The sequence below is a fragment of the Dipodomys ordii genome, unplaced genomic scaffold, assembly GCF_000151885.1.
Source record: "Dipodomys ordii isolate 6190 unplaced genomic scaffold, Dord_2.0 Scaffold94, whole genome shotgun sequence".
Lineage (NCBI taxonomy): Eukaryota > Metazoa > Chordata > Mammalia > Rodentia > Heteromyidae > Dipodomys > Dipodomys ordii.
In genome coordinates, this window is record NW_012267310.1 from 2,051,434 (window position 1) to 2,076,186 (window position 24,753).

Genomic DNA, 24,753 nt, shown 5'->3' on the forward strand with positions numbered 1-24,753 from the left:
CTTAATAAGTGATCCTAATAATGCCTTAAAAACAATATTAAGATTCTAAGAAATTAGTATGCTGAAACAGCACATGAAATATTTTCTTTTAAAAGAGGAAACTATAATGTTTACCAAAAATCAAAGTAAACAATGTATCACAGATTTCAGCTACTCATGCTAATATTTTATTTTGGATTCGTTGTATGTAGTCGGTAGTTTATAATTTTTTCTTTTATTTTACACTGAAGATTTTGACTTTGATAAAATCAAGTGGAAATTGGTTTTCAAGTACCACATATTGACATAAATTTGACAATAATTTCTTTCTAATTTAATATTTCATTATTTTCTATTACAAAGTTTAACTCATTATCTTAAATCCATCTGTAAAGCAAATGTGTTATATAATCCCTTCTTAAACAATTTTCTTTGTTTTACTCTTATTTATACAGTTCTTACCACTTCACCAGGAAAAACCTAACTGCTTTATAAATGGTTATTTTAACTTATTTTTGTTCTTAGGAATGTATCTTTTAAAATCAATGTATAATTAAATATGATTTACTTTTTGCTTGAAGTTTAAAAAGGCTTTGTTAAAAGTGATTATTCTGTATGTTTAAACTGTATCTATTGCCTGAAATTCTTACCAACTCCAGGTTATTAACTTAAATGTGTAGTTCATTTGCCAATTCATATCAGTCATCTCAGCCCTTTTCCTACCCTTGTCAAAACAGCAGGAAGCTGCCAGTAACAATTCCCTAATCCACTTCTTATCAATTAATGAATAATATTTATCAGCCTGCTAAAACCATTATAAAACCATTACATGTAAAGGGAACACTATAGAACATTATATAATAGAAAATTCAAGAGGCAGTGACATTAATCTTAAATTCTTTTTAGGTTATTTAGCCTTAGGATTCAAATCCACTAAATTAAAATTCCAGGTAGCATGACAACTAAAATTGTAGGTAATGTAGGCACTCACTGCTTGTACATTTCCTCTAACACTGTTTCTTCTACTAAGGAGTAGAGGATTATAATTTAAAATAGAACAACTGATAATATAGAGTTCACTGTGGCCCATTTAGAGCTGACCATTTTTGTCTTCAGTTGTCAAATTTCTGCTAAAATGACTTCTAAAGATAACTTCTAGAGTGAACACGTTGTCATTCACTGTTATGGAAGTTACTTTCAGAGATGGGAGGGGAGCAGCACTGGAGTATGAACTCAAAGCCTTGTGCTTGCTAGGCAAGTGCTCTACTACATGAACCATATATATCTCCAGCCCTTTATTTTTCAGATTAGGTTTCTTTTTGAAACCCAAACAGATCTGGACCTTGTTCCTTCTGTTTCATTTGTTGTGTGGCTCAGATGACCAGTGTGTACTACCATACCCAGGTTTATTGATTGAAATGGAGTTCTCATGAACTTTTTACCAGGGCTGACCTCGAACTGTGATTTTCCTGATCTCTGCTTTCCATGTATCTGAGACTACAGATATGACCCAGCATACCTGGCCCCATGATGGAAGTGTAAATTAAACTCTTTCTTAAGAAACCTAGAGTACTGTTTATTTAAATGTACATGTATATATATATATATATATATGCTCTATTGTGTTTTTTGTAAATAGTGACATGCATTGCAATATTTACAAATAACTTCAAATAAGCATATATTTATTAAATGTCTACTAGTAAATGACATTTTTTAAAGTAGCAGAGTCATAATATTTTAAACATAGTACCTTTGAATACTGAGGTTTGGGTTGCTTTTTGATTACTTCTGTTGTTTAGGTTCCTAAACTAGATTTAAGTACAAATTTTTCATTAGTAATGATAATATCTAAAAATCCCTAAGGAGGGGTTTATTTTTTTGAAATAATTTTCTTCTATGTTTGGGAATCTTTTCTTTTTCTTTTTTTTAAATACATATATATCCAGTGTCTTTGCAAGAACAAAAATTAATCATAAGGATGAATGGCTGAAATTTTATAATTTCCAGACTTATGCAGACAAAATTGCTCTAAATGTTAACTTATGAAAATATTCTTATAAAAATATAGTTTACAATGTATTATGATTCTTCTAAAATATGTTACTACTCTTTGGAAGACTAAAGTTCATGATATAATTAGAAGTTCACTACGTAGCTTTCCTTTTCACTGTAATGCCTTCTTCTTTTCTCCCATCTCTGCATCTTTTCAGATGCAGTAAATTTTATTATTTACAGAAGTGAAAGAACATCATGAACGATACAAATATTAAAATGAAGTAGCATTGATTTCGTTTTTGTAGCATATATGAATGAAAACTATAAAGTGTCCAAAATAAACATTTGGCCCAGAGACTACAGAATTACCCAATGCCATGTTAAAATGAAAGTAGAAAATGAGAGCTGATTGTACAAAATGCTTTGGAATCAGCTTATCACAGGAGCACAGACACCAGGAATACAAAGGGTACACTGAGTATAAGTAAATTTTTACATTGCTACTTGAGATACAGTAGTTACAGAACCTTTGATTGACAGGGTGTCAGAATTCATTAGTTCAGAAATGCTTACAAAGTGTAATGTTTCCTCTATATAGCTTGTTTTGCTAAAGAAGGTAGCAATCACTATAAAATATTTAATTTATTTGATTCTTCTATAACTTTTGATGCAAAAACCTATAGGTATATCAACACCAAAATATTTTACCAAAGACAAAAGTGTAATTAACCATAGCATGATGGCTTGTCTTCCCAGTGCTTTTGAAAACAAAGACATTTAGATATTGCATGACTCACTCATAGCCTCAGTCATTGATATAGCCATTACCTCAAGTCTCTTTGAAATTTCCTTTGTGAGAAGGTCTGATTTATACCTGTAAATAGACATATGTATACACACAAAGGCATATGTGAAAGTTAATCACTTTGAAAATGTTGACAAAATAATTCATCTTATGTTTGGAAAACAGATCAGGGCAAGTAGTAAAGGGGTAAAAGACAACTTCTTCCCTCTATGTTCTCAAAAGAAAGGAAACCTCTCATCTCCACAGCACCAACTCCAAGGCCTGTTGTAATCCTAACCGAGGCCGACAATTATTCAGGATGTATCAACTTATGTTACTTTGCACCTGATGTCTGTTTCATCCACAAGAAAGCAGAACCTCTGGCCTTTAAAACTTGGCATACTTTAGTGACCTTCTTTTGGGAAATTTTAGCCCTGTTTGTGTTGTATACAAAATACATTTCATGTTTGTATTGGAGATTTGTAAGGGATAAGATTAGCTATTGCTTTGAGACATTGATTTCTATCTTGTTGAATGAGGAAGACAATGTTAGAAATTCAGCACATGTAGGAACCATTAGCCAATAATAAGACACATTTTGTATAAGATACAAATGGTGTTTTTTAAAAGGGTCATTCCAGCCCTTGAACTTCATGTCAATGAAATACTCTTGGACTATACACAACTAGTGTAAAATAATTTGAGGGAATAAAATACCATATCAAGAGTGTTTATATAATGTGTATGATGAACTAAAATCCTTCTAAGGCAAGTAACAATTTATCCACTATTATCATAATCACATCATACCTTATCATAATCACATCACAATGAATTTTTTTGTTGAGTAACCAGATGTTCACTTTTAAGGGAAATGATTTATGGTAAATTAGGGGCAAAAGTTCATGTTAGCTTTGTAATTATGTATAAAACATTTTGTTTTATATTATATGTCATTCAACGTTGAATATGCCATACTATAAGCATTACACATCTTGATTTTACATGCCAAAAACCCCTAAGCCCTCCTTTGGGGCTTAGGGACATTTTATTATGTTTGAAACAGTTAGCTTTCATCACTTCATCACCTCACTAATTCCATTGTTAATTAACCATTTGTAAGGTACTGCAGAGTATAGCTAAAGAAATGATTTCTCTTTTTATCCTTAAAACTCTTAAAATCCACTTCTGAGAAGTAGATAGTAAAAGGTAAGGGAAAATGTATTTTAACAGGAATAAAAATGTTACAAGTGAGGTACAATGCGTTCTGAGATTCACATAAGGAAAATAGAGTTCTACTTTTAAGAAGACTTTATTATGGATACTGCCTGTACTATGAGCCTTTATGGGAAGATAAGATTTTAATAAGTAAAAGAAAATTATAAACAGGGGGAACCGTGTTTATGCACATATTGCTGAAATGAAAAACAGCATTTGAGGAAAATGTAAATTCACTATTTAGCCAACTTGAATAATTCTACTTGAACAAGTCTTTTGTACTCATCCAAACTCCGTTTTGTTCTCCTTCATCATTACTCTTTCCTTTGTTCTGTCATCCATGCATTCTGAATTAGTGAAATTGCTCAAACTTAACACTTTGTCTCCCAATTTTCTTCATCCCTTCAGCTACCAGCCACCCCTTCATCTCTTCAAATCATAATGATTTGGCTTAACCTAATTGGGAGCCTTCCTTTAACAAACCCTTACGATGGGATGCATTAGGTGCCACTTTAGCCACACCTAGTAGACACTCCATTTAGGTACTTCTCTCATTCTGCTCTAAAGGTTTATTCATCTGTTGATCTCTTCCCTGTTCATCTTACTTTTTAATAAGGTACAGATTGTGTCACATACACCATTGTATCCACACTATAAAACTTACAAAACTTATTACTAATCTGAGTTATTATGCCCATTCTTTATAAATGTAATAGACACTGAAATTATTCTAGGCATGCATTAGTCACTGCAAGGAGCCATTGATCTATTATAGTAATTCTCAGTATGTTCCCAGACTACTAGTAGTATCATGATTGAGAAATTTATTTTTTAAGCAGATTCTTGAATCTACCCCAGAACTACTGGATCAAAAACTTGGGGTGATAAAATATAGTAGTATGTTGGCTAACAAACCTTCCTGGTATTTCTAATACATTCTTTCTTACATTAAAAGATATAACAAAACTGTAACAATATTATTAAGAACCTATATAAAGATTGATTCTCACGTTGGTCCTTTGTAGATCTATTGCAAGGTTTTGAACAGAGGAGTACTTTTACACATAGCAGTATTTTTGAAGGCTCAAAAGACTAGAAGCAGAAAGGCAGATCAGGAGTCTGTTTTAAGTCTAGCAAATAGGTATCTACACCAGAAATAAGGCAGTGAGAAGAGGTATTAATTGCTGTGTTCTATTTTTAGGACACATATGGATTAAACTAGTGGGGGGCTTTTTATAGGTGACACCATACTCCCAAGTTGAGAGGATGATGAGAATCTTGATTCATTATTATTACCATTAACATTTTTCAATATTGTTTTCATTTAAGCTAACAATATATATTTGGGTGAAAATACTTGGTGCTGGAGGATTTAAGTATAAATTCTGTCTTTGTCACTTAGTATTGTTATAATCTTGGTTCAACAAGTCTCATTTTCATTCAATATCTTCATGTACAGGACCAGTTTAAAAATTTACTTCACTGGGCTGTTGAAAGAATGAAAACATAAAATGATTTTATTATGGATGTGAGGAATCTAGCACATCAATTTATCAGTACTTGATTGTTTAGTAGCTGTTAGTATCAATGAACTGAACACTTGGAATGTTTTTACTAGAGTTCTTGATAGGAACCAGGAATAGTTAGAAAGTCCTTGGATTAATAGGCAGGAAGTTGTAATTGTAAGTTCTTGAAGAAGAAGAGAACATTGTAAGATGACATAAAAATTAGAAAAATGTGAGGGAGAAGAGATATATAAGACAAATGGAGATGTAGCAAGACCACATTCCTCTACTTGAGACAAACTGTTGTAATCTATTTGATTGTTTCTACCCATTCTATAATTAAAGTTGGAATGTATTAGGCCTTTGAAGTTCTGTAATTATTTTGTCTGCACAACAATATTGAAACATCTCTTAATGTAGAGTTCACTGTTTCACAAGTACTCCAATTCCTTTTTGGATATCTTTATTGTTAGACTGTTTTTCTTCATATTTATCCATCATCTGTTATCTCTTTAATGCCCAGAGAAGATCTGATTTCCTCATTTTTTACCTTCTTTGACACTGTTTTCTTTCCTTCAAGCTCCTTCTTTTTCTGAGTACACAGAAACTTTGGAGCCAATGGAAGATTACATTATAATCATTTTTCATATTTCTGTTATGTTTTACATGGTTTCCAATTCATGTCTATTATAATTAATATTTTAAAATTATATCTAGGAACTTAAATAAGAAGACAAAAACCTAACCTTGGAAAAATGATTAGCATGCATTTATGTTTTATACATTTTGGTATGTGTACTGTTACATTTAGCTTCTATCATGGAAGTTTCCAATCTTCATTTTTTCACATCATCTACTGATTTTCCCCTGTAGTATGGCAACCATAAGTGTCTAAATAGCTATTAAAGAAAATAATTTCAAGTATTCATTGCATCTCATCTGGCTGGAAGTTGGTGGTGTCACAGAACCAGGGTTCTGTGGTTATCTTATTCACCAATAAAATGAGGACAGTTGTTAAATATGGCAATATAAGACAATGTGCAGTGGAAAGGGCATAAGGCTTTTTAGAAGCAATGAAAATTAAGTTTCAGAAAAGACTATGGAAGAAAAAAAGGACTATTCAAATAAGAAAGCCATGAGGTCATGTGTACACATAGGCTGTGAATTATGCAGTGTCCTTTACTACCATTCAGCAACTTTTTATCGTACTGGGAATATAACCCAGGGCCTCATTTGCTAGGTAGTACTCTATCACTTGAGCTACACTCCTAGCCCTTTCTATTTTGTTTCTAGGATAGGATCTTATTACCTTTGCCTAGACTGGTCTCAAACGTTCATTCCCCTGACTGCCTCTGATGAGCTGGGATTGCTGTTGTGCATCAGTCCATAACAGCTTCTTTTGGCAATTTCTATGTGAAACTAACTTAATGCTTAAATGGAGTCATTCACTAAAATTGTGTAATTGAAAATCAGTTGTTGAATCAGAAGTCAGCAGATATTGGAATTCTTGACTTATTGAGTAATTCAATAATAAATTTGTATTTGCTTTTGCTAATCATCTAAAGACATAATGCACAGATTTGACTTCCCCATTGCCACCTTTTACTATTTTAAACAGTGTTACCTTTCTGATTCCATGCTTATAGAAATTTTCCATCCATAACAGTCTTGATTGGTTAATCCATAAAATTAATCATATCTAATTAAAATAGCCATAGACTAAAACCCATGTATTTTACAATTTTAAGTGCTTACAAAAGTTACTCATGCATATTGCTTGTTCAGGAAACAGAAGTATAAAAAAGAAATTATATCGTGGTGTTTATTCTTTAATGTAACTACCATTAATAGTTAGGATCTCTCTTTCATATCGATATTCATTTTTTGGCAACAATGGAATTAAATTGCATTTGCCATTTTGGAACTTAATTTTGTTCCATATAGTAAATCTCTTACTAGTGGACATTTACTCATGTGCAGTATTTGGTGGGTTTAAACAATATTGTGTCACATGTGTTGCTCATTTATCTTGGTTTCCTTTGTCCAGTCTTTCCCTCATGGCAGTGGAAGTTGAATTTTGGAGCCAAAGATATTTACTATATATAATCTTTGGTGTATATTCATTTGCTTTTTTAAAGAAATAACATTGATAGTGTTGTGTCAACAGTAGCAGAGAGGCTGATTGTAAAGTACTTAAATTAATATGCCTACTTTTTCTTCCATATATAGAATTTATGAAAGAACATAATGAAGCAAATTGTACTGAACATTTCACAGGAAACACCATCTAGCCTTAAAAATCCTCAGCTATGCACAGCAATCATTTTATAGAGTAAAATGGAAATAAAATTATGAAAAGACATCTATGTATAATTCATTATTGAGAACATTTATGTTGGAAGAATGATGTGGCTATCACATTGGCTGCTGAATACAACTATTAATTATGTGAATGGATAAATAATAAAATATGGTTATCGTTAATAAGTTATTTATAAACTCTTTGTATAAACAACATATCTTCTTCAAACTTGTACTCAGAAGTTACATCCATATTTTGGCAAGCAAACACCTGAATTGGAACCCGTTTTGCTTTGACTCTTAGCTTATAGAAATGGATGTAGGGACACTACCTACCTATCAGAGGAATAAAACTCAATGTAATATACATTTGGACACAAACCAATCTCCAGTTATATGTGATAAGCATTGGACCAGCTCCATACTATAGCTGATCTTCATTAATGTGCATTTTCTAGAGTGACTACCTATTATTCATGTTAACCAAGTATCATAGTGATAGTTTTGTTTGAAATTAGAGACTCCTAGGCATTTTGGTTTCTTTCTTTTCCCTTTTCTTCCTCTTTCTTCTTTCTTTCTTTCTTTCTTTCTTTCTTTCTTTCTTTCTTTCTTTCTTTCTTTCTTTCTTTCTTTCTTTCTTTCTTTCTTTCTTTCTTTGTTTAATTGGTGGTAGTGATAGTACAAGGAATTGAACTCAAGAGCCTTGAGCTGGTTAGGCAAGTGCTCTACTACTGCTCCCAGGTTTGTTTGTTTGTTTTTTTTTTACTGTTTTTCTGCTAGGATTTCTCACTTATGCACAAGGCCAGCCTCAAACTATGCTCCTACTACCTCTACTTCCTAAGGTGCTGGGATCATAGGCATGTGCTACCACACCCAGCCAATCTGAGACTTTAAGTAGTGTAGCATGCATCTTGCTTCTTCCATTTTACCTATTCATAGCTTCTGGGTGATCTTTCCTTCTTTTGGTGAAGGATGCTCATTCTCTCCAGCTTGAGTAATATCTTCCAGGCAAAAACATAGTGAATAACACACAAAAGAGGTTCACACTCTCTTACTTGGGTGCCTAGGAAGAAACTACATTACTGTTGCAACCGTTTTCTAAATCCTGTTTGCAAACCAGGATAAACTTTGACCCAATGTATTTGTAGAATACATCCTGGAATATTACTACCCATTAGAGTTGGTATAAATGGTTTTTCTCTGTTTTAAATGTGAAATGTATTTTTAAAATAAATATTGGAGTAAGATTTTTAAATGTTTCTTTAAATCACAGTTGTAGGACTTTGTATCTAATACTGTATCTGTAGTCTATTTTAAAACTAAATTAATAGACATTATTCTTTGTTAAAATTTTTCAAAGGATGATGAGTGAAGTAATTTGAATGAGTAATTTTGAAGCCAGGTTTAAAGACATTTATCAAGTATTTGGTTTAGTCATACAAAATACTTTGAGGTGATATTTAAGCAGAATTGCTTCATTAAATTTGGCATGCTATATTTTACATGCATAGGGTTGTTTAGAACATATTCCCAATAGCTGCTGCATTGGAGTAGCATTTTTGTGTCATTAGATTCTATCTTTGTAACATGTTAAAAGGTTGATTTCATGGAAGCTGCTGTCCTTGTATTACAATGTTGCCTTGGTGTGTCAGTACCAACTAATGTCAGTCTAATTTAGAGACTCTTGTAACCACATATCGCTAAAAGATGGTGATGAGAAAGCATGTGGTGTAATTTGTAAGCTCAGGACGTTGCCAATTCCTTGTTTCTGTCATGTGCATTTGTAAATTGTACTTGTGAACAGAGCTTGGATCTACACCTAGCAGCTGAGCAGCACCAATGGTGGCCTGATTTCTTTACATCGAAAGGATATCATTTTAGCCTCTGCTTTGACATGTTCAGTGTCCATTATGTTGTCTCATAATTCTATGGACTCTAATGCAATAACATGGTTAATCAATTCAAAGATAAATTTTCTTTCTTGAATATATATCTCCTGAAAATTGATAGGATGATACACCATTTGTGTGATTTTTACTAATCTTATTAAATGGGGAGAACATTAAATCTTTGAATACTGTACCTCAATTTTATTGTAATGATTTTGCTGGTTACCAGGTGGGGTGGCAGTTGAAAAATTTGGTGAATGCACTACGAGAGGACCCGAGTGGTGTTATCTTAACTTTGAAAAAGCGACCTCAGAGCATGCTTACCTCAGCACCAGCTTTACTGAAAAATATGAGATGGAAGCCCCTTGCTCTGCAGGTAATGAAGCTTAATCATAAGTCATACACCATCATTTTAGCCATAGATGATCTCAGTATTGCTTCTTTATTGTGCCTCATCTCAGCAGCATATGGATTAACCTTGTATGCTTTTGAAAATTTGTTTGTGAAATTATCTCTTCACAGCTTATCCTAATAGGCTTATTTATGATGAATCTGAGAGTTACTAAAACCCAAATGATAAAAAAAAGTTCTGTCTTAATTCATAAACACTTAAAGCACAATTCCAAAAGACAACATGATATTCCACACCAAAATATAAAGAGGAATTAAAATAAGAGGACTCATAATATAATCTGGTATTTTATAGGTTATCATCATATATACTTCTGGAAGAGGCTAGATGATAGTTTATAGAGTTGTTTTAAATCAAGTCCTGAGTTAGTAATTTGCAAACAATAGGAAAATGAAGTTTTAAATTAGTAATTAAATTCTCCCTAGAACATTCCTCCTAATTCTTCATTTTTCCTTTTTCTATCCTATAGGGTGACAAAAATAGAGAAATTGTTACATTAGAATTTTTCTTCAGCATAAAATATTACTCTACATAGTGATAAATTATATTCATTAAGAGTTATCCAGAAAGATACAAAATATTCTGATTGGCAAAAGTCAGGGAAGTGATAGATTTCCATACATTTCAGTCAGGGTAGAACTTTTAAACTTATCATAGGAAGTCTTTCTTTTACATGCCCTGTATTTTTTAAATGGCAGATTATTAGCTTTTTGTATCGATCTAATTAAAAAGTTAAATCTCCCATTGAATTGAACTTACTGGCCATTGTTCAGAATAATCATGGATGCAGTATATGAAAATGCATTGATGTCACTTGTATGTAATGTTATTAAGCTCTGTACTTAGTACCTTTGGCCACTCATGGATTTTTTCCTAATAAGTAAATTATTTCACATAGCTGGCCTTATAGATTGTGATGATTCTTAGTTGTTTAAAACATTATTGTATTTATTCTCCTCAAAGTTGGCATTATATTTAAATAATACAAAAACAAAATGTTTCAACATTAGTTGTTAACATTTTAATATGAACCCACTTTTCAAATGAATAAATGTAAATCATATTAATATCTCCAAATTCATTTGACTTCAAATGTATGTTTATTATCAAATACATCTGACTGCCACTGAAGTTCAGAGATCAATAGTTGCCTGATTTAATCATAGGTGAGAAATCAGACTTTATCATCACATTATTTTTTTCCTCACTGCATTATAAATTGCTTTGTTGTTCTACTCTGGAGTTTCCTATTAACGTCTTCACCAAATTCCTCTCTATCAAAGTTTGAAGAGGTGGAATCGCAGAAGAATAGGCCCATACTTTCATCCATCCTGTGCTCTTCTCTGCATATGTGTTATTAAATTTAATATCTTGTCCATCATAAAAGGGACTTTCACACCACACTTTAATTTCTTGTTGATCCATGTTCTCTGTGTAAAGGACACTCTATAGCAAATATATTGATAATTTACTCCAATCTTATACTCTTCTCTACCATCACAGACTGGGGAGTGAACACCATAGGATACTCAAGAATCACTAAAATAAATTGAAGACCAATATTTTGTTACATATACAATACATTTAATATATTTTTTCATAGCTAGACAACAATGATGCCAAATGGCTTACAGTATTCATTATCACATAATTATAATAGATTTTTAGGTACTATTTTAAGTTCATTCCTAAATGCCCAGAAATTTGCTTTATGAGATAACTAATATTTGCTCCTCATTGTTTATTAGGATAAGCTAAAAGTATTTGTATATGTACTTTCTTAAAATGCCAAATTTAGAAAGAATGGAAATCAGAATTCATGCAGATTCTAACATATGTAGCAACACATTTGTTATCTCAGCTAAATATGCTTCACCTAAAATGTATTGACCAAGATCAACCACCTATAGATAAATAATACCTTTGAAGAGAAAAAAGTACTTTTAACATTTTTGGAGATTACCTCAGTTGTTGAGGTTATTTTAGTAGAGCAGGAGAGCGTTTGTGTCAATTAAATTCCTCCTAGTAGTGCTGAAACAAAAAACTTAGGAGTAAGAAACTGTATAAATTCTATAATATAAACTACCACCACCACCTCCACCAGATGTCCCTCCAATCTATTTTGAGGACCTATAAAAAATGTGCCATTAGGATTTCTTTATTGATCTTAAGATTTTGACCTATGCTATAATGCAGATGCCAGGAAAAATATTTAGAATTTTTTTCTAGAACAAAAACAGTTTTTATACAATTAAAGATGGACAAAATCCTGCGGGTAATGGGGTCTGGAAGTTGAAGGGGATAAGTCATATAATGGGATGAGACAATCTTGAAGGTAACAGTAGATGCTTTAATGACTTTGTCTGAGGTAAACACTTCTTCCTTGTACGTAACAACCTCAGATGTGAAACATAAATGCTAAATGTAACAGTGCTCTATGTAGACACTAATGCCATTATTACTGTTTTCTTGCTTCTGGTGTCTATACAAATAAAATGGAGTCAGAACACATTAATTCATTTCAATATATATCCTTAATATTCAAACTTGGAGAAATGTGCATTATGTCATCGTTATGCCATTTCTTTTTTCCATAGGGTACATCAAGAGATTACTTAGATTACTAAAAAAAGAATAGGTGGCTTTTATATAACTCAGTATGTCTTTCATCTTTTCATTATACTATACTAGGCTTAACATACCTGCTAGTCTTTTCAAATAAAATATAGCAAAATTCATGTAGTATGGAGGTAGACACTATTATCTTTTTAGAACTAAGAAGGAAATACAGTTATTCAAATTCAACATAGTACCATAAAGTAAAACATTATTAAAGAATACCACATTACTGAATGTAGAAGTTTTTTTCCTAAAATGTTCAAATTAATCATGAGTTTCAGTGTTAATTAACTACAATGATGAATTTTGATTTGGAATTTCTTCGCAAATTATAGCCAAATAAACAAAAGCATACAATTCAACTTCATGCTCACAGAGCAAATTCATCAGTACATTCCATGAAATTTATGGCTTTTTTTGATAAATTCCTGACTTCTCAAACATTTTGCAATAAATAATAAAGGACTTAGAGCTAACGTTAGTCAAATACTACAAGCAGATTCAGTTACATCAGAAGAATTCAATTATGTTGTCATCTTCATACATTCATAAATAACAGAGACGTCTTACTTGAGATAGCATCTTTTATTCTAAGAAGGTAAACAAGGGATTCCTTACTTTCTGAGAACTGTTTTTCAAAACATTTCCTTAGTAGGATCCTCTACTAATACCTTTGATTTGGGTAAGCATGGTGATTGTTCAGGGTCAAATCCATCTATTAAATGAAAGAGAGCCCATGAAACTCTGGATAAACCTCAATGTATATTTTAGATATTTGTTTTAATTAGTATGTATGTACTATGAAAATGCATGGGTGGTGTCATTTTCTTCTCACAAGAGATATATGGGTGAATTAATTGGACACTGCCAAGAAGTTTCATTGAAATCATCATGGGGAATCAGTGGTTCAAAAAATATTTAGTAACCCAGCTTTTATGGGGGAGAATGCATCTCAAAAATCACTAAAATCAATGCTGGAATTCAACAAACTGATTTAGATATTGTTAAGACTCTTTCTAAAAATAACCTAAATCTGTATGATTAGAATTTTATTCATAAACTGTATTTTTATTCACAAATCTCTTACATTGATGGCATAGTGATTTTGTGCTTTTCCATTTCAGTTTTATTGTTTAGCATTACCTTCATGCCATTTTTGCAGGATATTTAAACAACTCTGAGTAAAAAAGAAACAGAAAGAAAATAGCCATAACATCAAATTTGTCTCTTAATTGGTATAACTATAAAATTCTGATAATGTTAGAGTCTAAGTACAAACAGCTCTGAATGGTTAAAGTCATTCTATAAAAAGCAAAACAGAAATGCCATAAATTTCTTTCAGTATTAGATTACAGGTTCATGTGACTGGAAAAAAATAAGTGACAGAAAGTTTGTATGTGTCTGAGAATTTTGTTTGAAAAGAACATTTTAAAGAAAACAGCGAAATTAGATATGGCACTAGAAAAAGTACATTTTAACTGAAAATGTACTAACTGGGAGGTAGTAGCACTTTTATATCTGACATGCTCAAATTAGTAAATAGCTTCAAGCAACTGTCACATCACGTTACAGTTCACCAGTATTTAAGCAAATGAATTAAAGCATCTAAGTCACATTTGTGATTTTGAGCCAAATGTTTTCACAATATTAACAGCAACTATAAGTAATCACCTATAGTGCTAAAATATCTGTTTTTCCTCTGGCTAATATCCCAAGAATATTTATTATAATTTGACAATGGAAGCTCAGTTTTGTTTTGTCAGTTTAATTATGCCTATAAGATTGGACAAGGCAAAATTAAATTCATTTATTAGCCTCAATACAATGTGCAACAAATTCTGATATTTGTGGGAAAAGCCATTTTGTAGTGTAACTCTTGAATCTATATTAGTTATTTACTATGTACCTACATACATATTTAGTTCCATATATCTGTATCTTTAAATTTCATTAGATATTGCTTCTTGATAAATCCACAATCAAAAAATAATGTCTATTTTCTTTCTGATCTTATTTTAAAAGAGAATTTACATGCTTATGAAACAAGACTTAATCCTTTCATAGAAACTATTAGAATTTGGATTCTAGTAGAAGCTGTGAAACAACTGAGAGTGGAAAAGTTTTGACTATGTGCATTTCCCTTGCTTAAGTTCTTTTCATATAACTTACTACTTAAGAAAAACGTGACCAAGAAAATGTGTGCTCAGTAAATTTCCAAATTATATTGAACATTCTTCACATGGTCAAGAAATTTACAGGATTGTATACAAAATTTTGCCTCCCCAAATCCAGAATACATCTCTGAAATGTATTTCTACATGATTAAAGAAGAGTTGTTAACATAAAGCAATATTCTGATACTAGTGTTGAGAATTATAACAAGAATTTGTCTGAACTGACAAGGGACTTGTACAAATGTTCTGTGCTAAAATATTGGGCTGTTGTGATGCACTTGGATTTGTGCTTATTCCCAAGAGGAAAAAAATCGTTGACTAGGTATTATATGTAATGTAATCATTTGTATTTCAGTTGGTATTTTCTCCCTAGAAGGCAAAAACGAGCTCTGTGCAAACTTTTCATTAGTGAATTTTAGAACTAACAACTTAATGCAGTGTTTTAATCTTTTGAATACTGGGGCTGCCTTTATTTCTGTCATTGGTTTCATTAAAGACTTTTATATCTTCATCAAAACAGAGTCACTTACTATATATACAGAGGGACAACTAAATTAAAACATACTTGCCAAGATGTAAAATGTAAAGTATTTTGAATAAAATTGCAATGTCGAATATAGATTCTTTATTCATAGGCTTTAAAACCATAATGGTTTCAGAGATACACAGGTAACCTTTAGATGTACTCAGTTTCTATAGTGATGCTAGAATTAAGAGGTACAAAGAAAAAAATGCCCTGATTCAGCAAATGATTTAAAGTTAGATCTCAATGATCCCTTACAAAAGTTGAGATTTTTAGTTTACAATTGTTAATCTTCTAATAAAGTTTAAGGTGGATGAGTAGTACCTTTTGGTTAAAGTTACTACTCATGATTCAGAGGAAGATTTGTGCCATACCATATTTTAGAATACAAATTTAAAATATTCAGGTAGTTTAACTATGAAAAATACATCTCTTCCATCTGGAAGATTTCTGAGCCTGGTATTGCGATTAATGGACCGAAAGCTATAAATATGTGTTGTTGAATGAGGTCTATTTAGGATTTAAACATTTATAGAGATAAATGACAATGACCTCTCAAGAAATCTTACAAGAGTAACAACACATATGCAAATTGTCTCCCCTGATGGAGCCTTATTGAATATGTGAAGGAGAGCTTTATGTCAAAAGGAATATTTAGAAATGAAAACTAAATGTTATGACAAGTTCCTTTCAGGAAATAAACCCCCTTGGGTGAGATTTAGAATGATCTACATTGAATGTGGTTGCATATCAGAGCAGAACATCCAGTTATACCAAAGCTTCATGTTTCTTGCCTAATAAGATACAGTCTAGGGGCTGGGAAGATGGCTCAGTGGTAGAGCGCGTGCCTTGCATGCATGAGGCCCTGGGTTCGATTCCCCAGCACCACATAAGCAAAAAGAAAAAAGCCGGAAGTGCTGTGGCTCAAGTGGTAGAGCGCTAGCCTTGAGCTGAAGAGCTGAGGGACAGCGCCCAGGCCCAGAGTTCAGGCCCCACGACCGGACCCAAAAAAAAAAAAAAAAAGATACAGTCTAAAAGTAAAATCCTTTATTTTACCCATAAACATTGATAGTTCATAATTTTCTTCCCATAAAAATTTTACCACTGCAAGAGACAAGAGTGTTAAATGGTAAAAGAAATTATTACTACTGTTTATTCTTACTTTTTCTTATATTGAAAATTCTTTATAGTATAATGGTAATTGATTTTCTTATACAACGTTATGAACAAATGATTAAAAGTAACTTGTTGAGATAAGCAATGCTACCTTTTGTATTATACTCTTATTTTTTTAATCTAAGAAAAATGCCTATGAAAATTTGAATTGAATGCTGTTTATTTTTTAATTAAAGGCTACTTAATTTATTATTTAAAATTTTTTATTGTAAAGGTTATGTACAGAGGGGTTACATTTACATAAGTTAGGCACTGAGTACATTTCTTTTTCAACAGTGTCACCTCTTCCCTCATTGTTTATTCTTTTTCGTGTATTTTCCCACAAATGGTTATGGTGCTGGTTGTGTTTTTAATGTCCCTTGTTACAATTAAGATTTTCTCACTGGCTTCACCTAATTTCGTTATTTATGCCTGATCTACTTTACTTTGACCTGTCTTTCTGAAGTTCTTCAATGCCTCTTTCCATTCTTAATTATTTGAGTTTTACATTATTTCAGTTCTTGTCCAACTTTCAAAACAGATAAGCGATTAGAATTTTAAATTTTCACAGAGACCTCCTTTTGAGTTAAGTATTTTTATTTTCTCAGAAAACGTCTGCTTTAGTACATTTTTTCATTGCTTAATGTCAAAGATGGATATTTTAGAAGTAATACTCAAGAAGAATATTTACATTCTAACTTTGACAAGCCTGACAATAGTACCACAGTAAGGAGACAGAGAATATTACTGGATGTATTGGATATTTATTTACCATGAACTTTACTTGGTGTGAAATATATTGATAACCCAGATGATAACCATATGATAAACCAGTTGAAATACATTTCATTACTTATCAGTCAAAGATTATTTTCTTTTTGCTCTATAAGAGCAACTTGTTTCTTTCAAGTATTTCAATTGAACCAGTATGATATAATCAAAACGGGTATGTCTTCACTTTTAAATCTTCCTCGTCTATGTATTTTGTTGCTACTTTGCAAATCACATTTTAACTGATGACATCAATGCCAGCTCCTTGCTGAAAACTGAAATGTAGATAAATAACAAAAACAACTTAAGGGGAGTTGACAGGGCTAATGAGGAAATTCCTGAGAAGAGGAAATAAAAAGATGTACTAAGCAGTCAGTCACGGTAATCATCCAGGCAAAATAAAATATTCTGAGTCTTTACCTCACACTTAGTACCTAGTTAGCTGCACTGATGACTAGTCCTTTTTCCTTCCTTTTTTTCTTTTAGTTGAGGTGGTAAAGATAGGTTCTAAACAAGCAAAGTAATCTCTAGCTCTATCAATGATAACAGTAAAAGAGAGGTCTCCAAATGGGACCCTAAAAAGGAAAAAATCCAACAAAAATTTAACTTAAAAGCTTATGATTTGATAACTTTAAGTTCACTTGTAGTATTGCAATATATTAAAGAAGGAGAAATATTAGAACATTAGAAAAGCAAACTGGAATTCATTTTCTCTCAGTGTATGATTTTATAAGTACTAGAAATTGATATCCTGCATAATGAACTTTACTACATTTCTAGTGAAATTTTTGTCAGACTTACTGTTTAATGTTATTTCTATTTAGAGACACAATATCTTGAAAGAAGAAAACAACTATAAGTAGTCACATTGCAGAGTATATAAAATAACTAAATTTCTCATTCTAATGTTTAGTATAGCTGTACTAAATACATCCTTAGAAAGATATATTTATTTTCTCAGGCTCCATGGCATTAATCAGTAAAAGTGACTCAGGACTTTCCATGACCAAGGATTTTGTTTCCAAAAAACAAGGATCATTAAACTAGATAGTATTCCAAAAATAAGGTATTGTTAAACATAGAAATCTGTACCTCATACTTGCACAATATTTTAAAATTCTTCAATTATCATGTAAGCTTCTGGCAGTTTTTACACATGATAAAAGATGGAATATGTAAAGCCTCCAAATACATTCTAATTCATTTTTCCTTGTTTTTTTAACTTCTATTTCACGTAGATTAAAACTTAACAGTCATTTTGCAGGTGCCTCATTTCAAGCTATTAAGGATTAGCTGTGTAACAAGGAAGATCAAAATTATGAATAGTTTTTAACTGATGTAGCCTGCCCCAAAGACGTACATTGTACTTACCACTGTATTTATGCATGACCTTTAAAAAAAGATTGTTTACCTGTACTAAATACTGTCACAATATAAAATAGTTGTAATATGCATTTATTTGAATGTCCAGAAGTTCATGCTAAAGCAATAGAACTGTGAGTCTACTTAGATATGCTGAAAGTGTTTCCATACTTGGCTAATGGCAGCATCTCATCATGTGAAAATACAATTCATCTTGTGATCATTAATTTTGTGTTTGAAATTGCACTAATTATTATTTTGATATGTTAATTGTATGCATAGTTATTCACAAACATCTGTAAGATAAACATAAAAATTTGTCAATTTTAGTTTCACTTTAGAATAATTTCTCAAACCACGATTATTTTCAGACTGTGAAGCTTGAAATTGGGAGTGCTCTTAAGTTTCTGCATCCTAATGTACCATTTAATTATATATAGAGAAAGATAGATATATCTATATATGTATAGTATCTTTAAAAAGCAACCTCCTAGTTGGTACTTACATATAAGCATAAACATATCTCTAGAAATGAAATTAAAAATATTTAAAATGATATATGTGTGCCTTCTAAAGGTGAAATGATTGTGTGACATTAATCACCATACTTTTGAAGATATACTATAAAGTGGCCTTCAGGAGATATATATGTTTATATTGACAGAAAATAAGTCCATTTTCTAAGAAAACATCCTCTTGTATCGGTGCTTCATACTCAATTTTTGTTACTTTTTCTGCAAATTTGTGCATTCCACTAACCTAAGAGTGTGCTTTGCCTTTTGGGGAAAAAGATCTAAAGTAGCTTTATCTTTCAAAAGTGGGATTCTAACAAATTTAATTTAAATAAGTTCCTCTGAGATAAGAATTTCCATTATGAAGCATTCTATGGTATTTTTTAACCTTATAAATAGCTTTTTAGGTGGTTAGACCACAGAAAAGAAGGTGAGTTGGGAACTAAGTGAAGACTCCGAATATAAATGGTTTGAGTTTGAGGATTCAAAGGAATAACTATGTGCTAAGTAACATATCTCTTCATTTTCAGCCAAGTTGAAGAACTTTGCAGGAATAGATAAGTTTGAAATGATAACTATGTGTCATTGTTGTTGTCGTTGTGTGTTGTTTGTGTGCGTATGTATTTTCTTTTTCATTTTAACCAGCCTCTTATACCTAGAAGTCCCACAAGCAGCGTTGCTACGCCTTCCAGCACCATCAGTACACCCACCAAAAGAGACAGTTCTGCCCTTCAGGACCTCTACATTCCCCCACCTCCGGCAGAGCCATATATTCCAAGGTATAAAACTAACTTCCTGTTGTTCTGTGCGTCTTATTGCTAAAGAGTAGCATAGCCAGTGCCTTGAATATTTTCTTAGGAAAATGAACCCATCCTAGAAAATGTGTTCATGAATATACTTTAGTTAACAATAGTATTGATAGCAATAACAAATTATGTTAAATAATCATTATTACCTACAACACGAAACTGATATTAAGTAACTATTATTTTAGTAAGTAATAAATAAGGATATTTGGATAAGAAATGCCAGGAAGTCTCAGGTTAGTTTGAAGCATTTCACACATTTTGTAAAGGATAAAAATATTAAATATGCTGGGCTGCCAGTGACTCACGCCTGTAATCCTAGCTACTCAGGAGGCTGAGATCTGTGTATCTCAGTTCAAAGCCAGCCTGGGCAGGAAAGTCCATAAGACTCTTATCTCCAGTTACCCACCAGAAAACTGAAAGTGGTGCTGTGGTTCAAAGTGGCTGAGCACTAACTTTGATTGAAAACGCTCAGGGACAGTTCCCAAGCCCCACAACCACTTAAAAAAAAGTTAGATGTTAGATATTTTATACTTTGATTGTAGATGAGGAGGAGGAAAAGAAAGAGCAGGGAGAGCTCTCACACACGCACACAAAACATCCATCCATATCTACAGCTTTTACTTCATTAGTTCATTAATATTTTTTCAGAAAATAAAATTTACAAGAGAATAAATTACCTTTAAATTTTATTTTCTAGATTTCTTGTGGATATACCTCCTTTTAATTTCCAGACTCTTACTAGAAATTCATGACAAGAATGAAAGAATACATATCTTTTTACTATCATATATTCTGTCCAAAAATATTGTGAAGTACATCCCTGTGAATACAAAATTTATAGAAAGGGACCACCTATAATGATATGTAATTAATACCAATCAAAGAACTTTATTTGGTTTTTAAATTAGTTCTACATGCATTCAAAAACAGTTATTTAACCCCTCTTATTTCCAAGCTATACTTAATATCAAATTTCTTTAGTATACAAAAAATTTAATTCCTTGTATTTAGTTTTTATTAGTCTTTTTTTTATATTTTTGTGTCATACCTGGGGCTTGAACTCTGCCAGAGCACTGTCCATGAGCTTTTGTACACAAGGCTAGTACTCTACCGCTTGAGCCACAATTCCACTTCTGGCTTTTTAGTGGTTAATTGGAAATAAGAAAACAGTTATTTAACCCCTCTTATTTCCAATCTATACTTAATATTAAATTTCTTTATTATACAAAAAATTTAATTCCTTGTATTTAATTTTTATTAGTCTTTTTTTTTTTATTTTGGTGTCACACCTGGGGCTTGAACTCTGCCTGAGCACTGTCCATGAGCTTTTGTACACAAGGCTAGTACTCTACCGTTTGAGCCACAACTCCACTTCTGGCTTTTTAGTGGTTAATTGGAAATAAGAGTCTCATGGACTTTCCTGCCCTGGCTGGCTTTTAACTGAGGTCCTCAGATCTCAGCCTCCTCAGTAGCTAGGATTACAGGCATGAGCCACCAGCACCAGGCAATTTTTGTTATTTTGTATTTCAGTAAGTAGACTATTTCAGAAATATTTATTCTATTATATAGGATGATACAGACATTGTATCTAAATGCTACATGTAAATATACATATCTGTAAATACTGCATTGTTTACTAATAAATATATATTAATAAATCATTTTTATATACATCTTAGCTCACCATTTTGAGAAATATATCTGGAAACATGGATTATTAGAAAATGTAAATTACCAAGCTGGCATTTCACAAATCTTTCTAATGCATAATTTGTAACTTTATATTCAGTTTACAATCAGATATATAAATTCATCTAATATCTTAGTAAAAACAAGTTGCTGTAAATAGCTTAAAACAGTGTCAGCCAGTCATGTTGTTCACACCTATGATTCCCAGCTATGTAGGAGGAGGAAGCATAGGCAGGAGGATTAGAGATCTAAGACCAGCCCCATGTAAAAACATGAGACCTTATCTACAAAGATTCTAAAAGTGAAGAAGTGTGCGTCTTGGAGTATGGTTGAAGTAGCAGATCCCACTGCCTAGCAAGTACAAAACTTTGAATTCAAAACCCAGTACCACCAAACCTAAAAAGAGACTATCAGTGTTTTGAATATTCATTCGTGAGAAGCAATCTAATTCTATATGCTCCAAATAGGAAGTGATTCTTCTATGGTTTGATTTCATTGTAACTAAAAATGTTTTTCAGTGCAAATAATTCTTTGAGAGGTCTTACTTTCTACTTATATGTATCATTTTTATCGAATTTCTTGCTTTCTACTTAGATGTATTATTTTTATCAAATTTCTAGTATTTTAAACATTCATTACTTTTCTCTTAGATAGAGATGAAAATGTTATATAAAATGTGTATTCTGCCCAAAAAGTACTTAAAATACACTGTAAAGGGATAGAAGATTATTCTCTCAGTGTGGTTTAAGATATTATTAACTAATTTTTGTCTTTTCTTTATTTTTTTGATACTGGAGGGTTTAACCTAGAGTGTGGCAATTGCTAAGCAAGTGCTTTGCCACTGATCTAAAACTATATATTTTAAAGGGTATTATTAAAGCAACATATTTAAGTCAATGAAATGTTTAAACATACTATTTTAAAATAGTAGAGATTTTGAGAAGCGAAGATGTCAATGTGATATTCCTTTTTGTCAGTATTATTTGAAAGCTCCATAGAAACCAATAAAATTCATAAATCATGTTTACTACCTCACTTTAATTGACTTTTAGTTGATCAGCACATATTTAAATAGAATATTCTAAACACATTTTAGTCAAATTATTAGTTGTGCAATAATATACCCTTGTTACAGCAGACATCAGAGCCCTTTTGAAGCACAAACCTACAAAAATTATCTACCTTTTCATTTTGGTTGAAGTTATAAAGCTTTTTATGGTTGTCTTCATCTATATAGATACAGGCTTGGCAAATTTTTTCTTTTCTTTCATTTTAAGGATAAATGTGGTTGACTAAAGTTAATTCCTCTGAACATTTTCCCCCACATTATAAAGTTTGTTGTACAAGACAGCAATATTTTGGAATGTGAACATATATAAATTATATTTTAGCTTAAACTGTAAATAATAAAGTTTTCACATCTTAAAAATACAAAGGTAGTACTAGTTGTCAAGTTGAATAGAATTTTTCATATGATTGAATTCTTTGAAAACATTTATCAAAAAAACTGTATAAGTGTTTTTTTTCACTAAAAGAGAAAGCATTCGTATATGTGAAATATGTGAAATTAGGATAGAATTCTATTGTATGTATTATAATTATTTATCATACATAAATACATTTTAGATATAATCCATTTTATACTTAACCCAGTTTCCTTTTCTAAATTGCAAATGAAATGGTTATCAATCTTTGAATAATTATGAAGTTTAATTACTAATTTCTCAACTTCATTATGTGCGTGAGAAGCAAAGAAAATCCACTAAAGCAAGGCTCTTTTCATTTGTGTCCTTAAGTCCTTTCCAAAGCAAAGATGTAGATTTGTTATTCATGTATTAGAAATTAAAAGCTGTAAAGTTTCTACAGTATATTGAGTTCTTCAGGGAATCATTACACCAGTATATACATATATATACATATACACACACACACACACACACACACACACACACTCATATACATAGCATATACACACATTCTTAGGTTTAGCTTTGCTTTGTATTTTTCTTAAATTAGCATTGTTCAAGTGGATTCTATATGGATATGTCTGATAAATCTGCCATTGTTCAAGTGGATTCTATATGGATATGTCTGATAAATCTGCCCTGTTGCTGCTTTACACATTGTGGAGTAGAAAATACTAGCTAGCCCTTGCAATTTTCTGCCACCAGGCATGTCCATATAAATACATGGTGAATTAATAGGTCTGAATCACACTCTGATCTCAGCTGCATTAGCATTCATGTCATGACCCTCATAGAGAAGTCTGCCCATTTACAGATATGCATAACCTTACTCTCTAGTGCCATGAATTCGTTAGTGCCTTTTCCAAGCTAATTGCAGTGTCAATTTCTTTTTGATAGAGGACTAACAGTAACAAAAAATACCAGACAATTTGTTCAGGAAAGGCTTTCAGCTAAATGAAAATAAAAATTCTGTCTGAATTTTGAATTTATTCTCTTCATATTGCCTCAGAAATGACTGTGCAGTTAAATTCTGATTATATGTCATACTTTTATTTTAGAAAATAACAAGTAAATGACAATATAAATGGCAGCCTCATGCTGTGATTTGTTAAATTGATAAGACAACTTGCTGATTCAATCAGTCTTGAGAATATTATTTATTACATTACACATAAAATACTAGAAATATAGCATACATTTGTACATCTAAGCATTTGTTCACAGATAAATACTTATTTTTGTTGGAATGAGACTCATTTTGGTTTCAACACTACTTTTATAGCTCATAAGCTGTAATGGGACTTAATTAAAATATCATTCAGTTTATTTTGTTAATTTGAGATTTTACTCTTTGCACTTAACATATAATTTTTTTCTAGTTTGATAGCACTGATTCATGGCACTGTTTAGGATAACTAGAAACAGTTAAGAAGTAGGAAGGTAACTAATAATGTGTAAGGAGAAGAAACCTTTAATTTTACATTCATAGTCATGTTCTAGAAGACAAACTTTGCTACAAAAAACTTCATAGGGGCTGGGAAGGTGGCTCAGTGGTAGAGTGCTTGCCTTGCATGCATGAGGCCCTGG

The 24,753-nt window shown here is 31.7% G+C and overlaps 1 protein-coding gene across 4 annotated transcripts in view; it reads left to right on the forward strand.

Annotated features, from left to right (window-relative positions):
• The window catches only part of Cnksr2 (connector enhancer of kinase suppressor of Ras 2), a 218,586-nt gene that overhangs the window by 103,608 nt on the left and 90,225 nt on the right, over positions 1 to 24,753 (forward strand). For 3 of the 4 annotated variants that reach the window (XM_013026488.1, XM_013026491.1, XM_013026489.1), the window contains exons 9-10: positions 9,904 to 10,050; positions 19,848 to 19,981. In XM_013026488.1, the coding sequence (XP_012881942.1) occupies positions 9,904 to 10,050; positions 19,848 to 19,981 (281 nt within the window). The remainder of the gene's footprint in view (positions 1 to 9,903; positions 10,051 to 19,847; positions 19,982 to 24,753) is intronic. The other variant, XM_013026490.1, reaches the window with a different exon arrangement.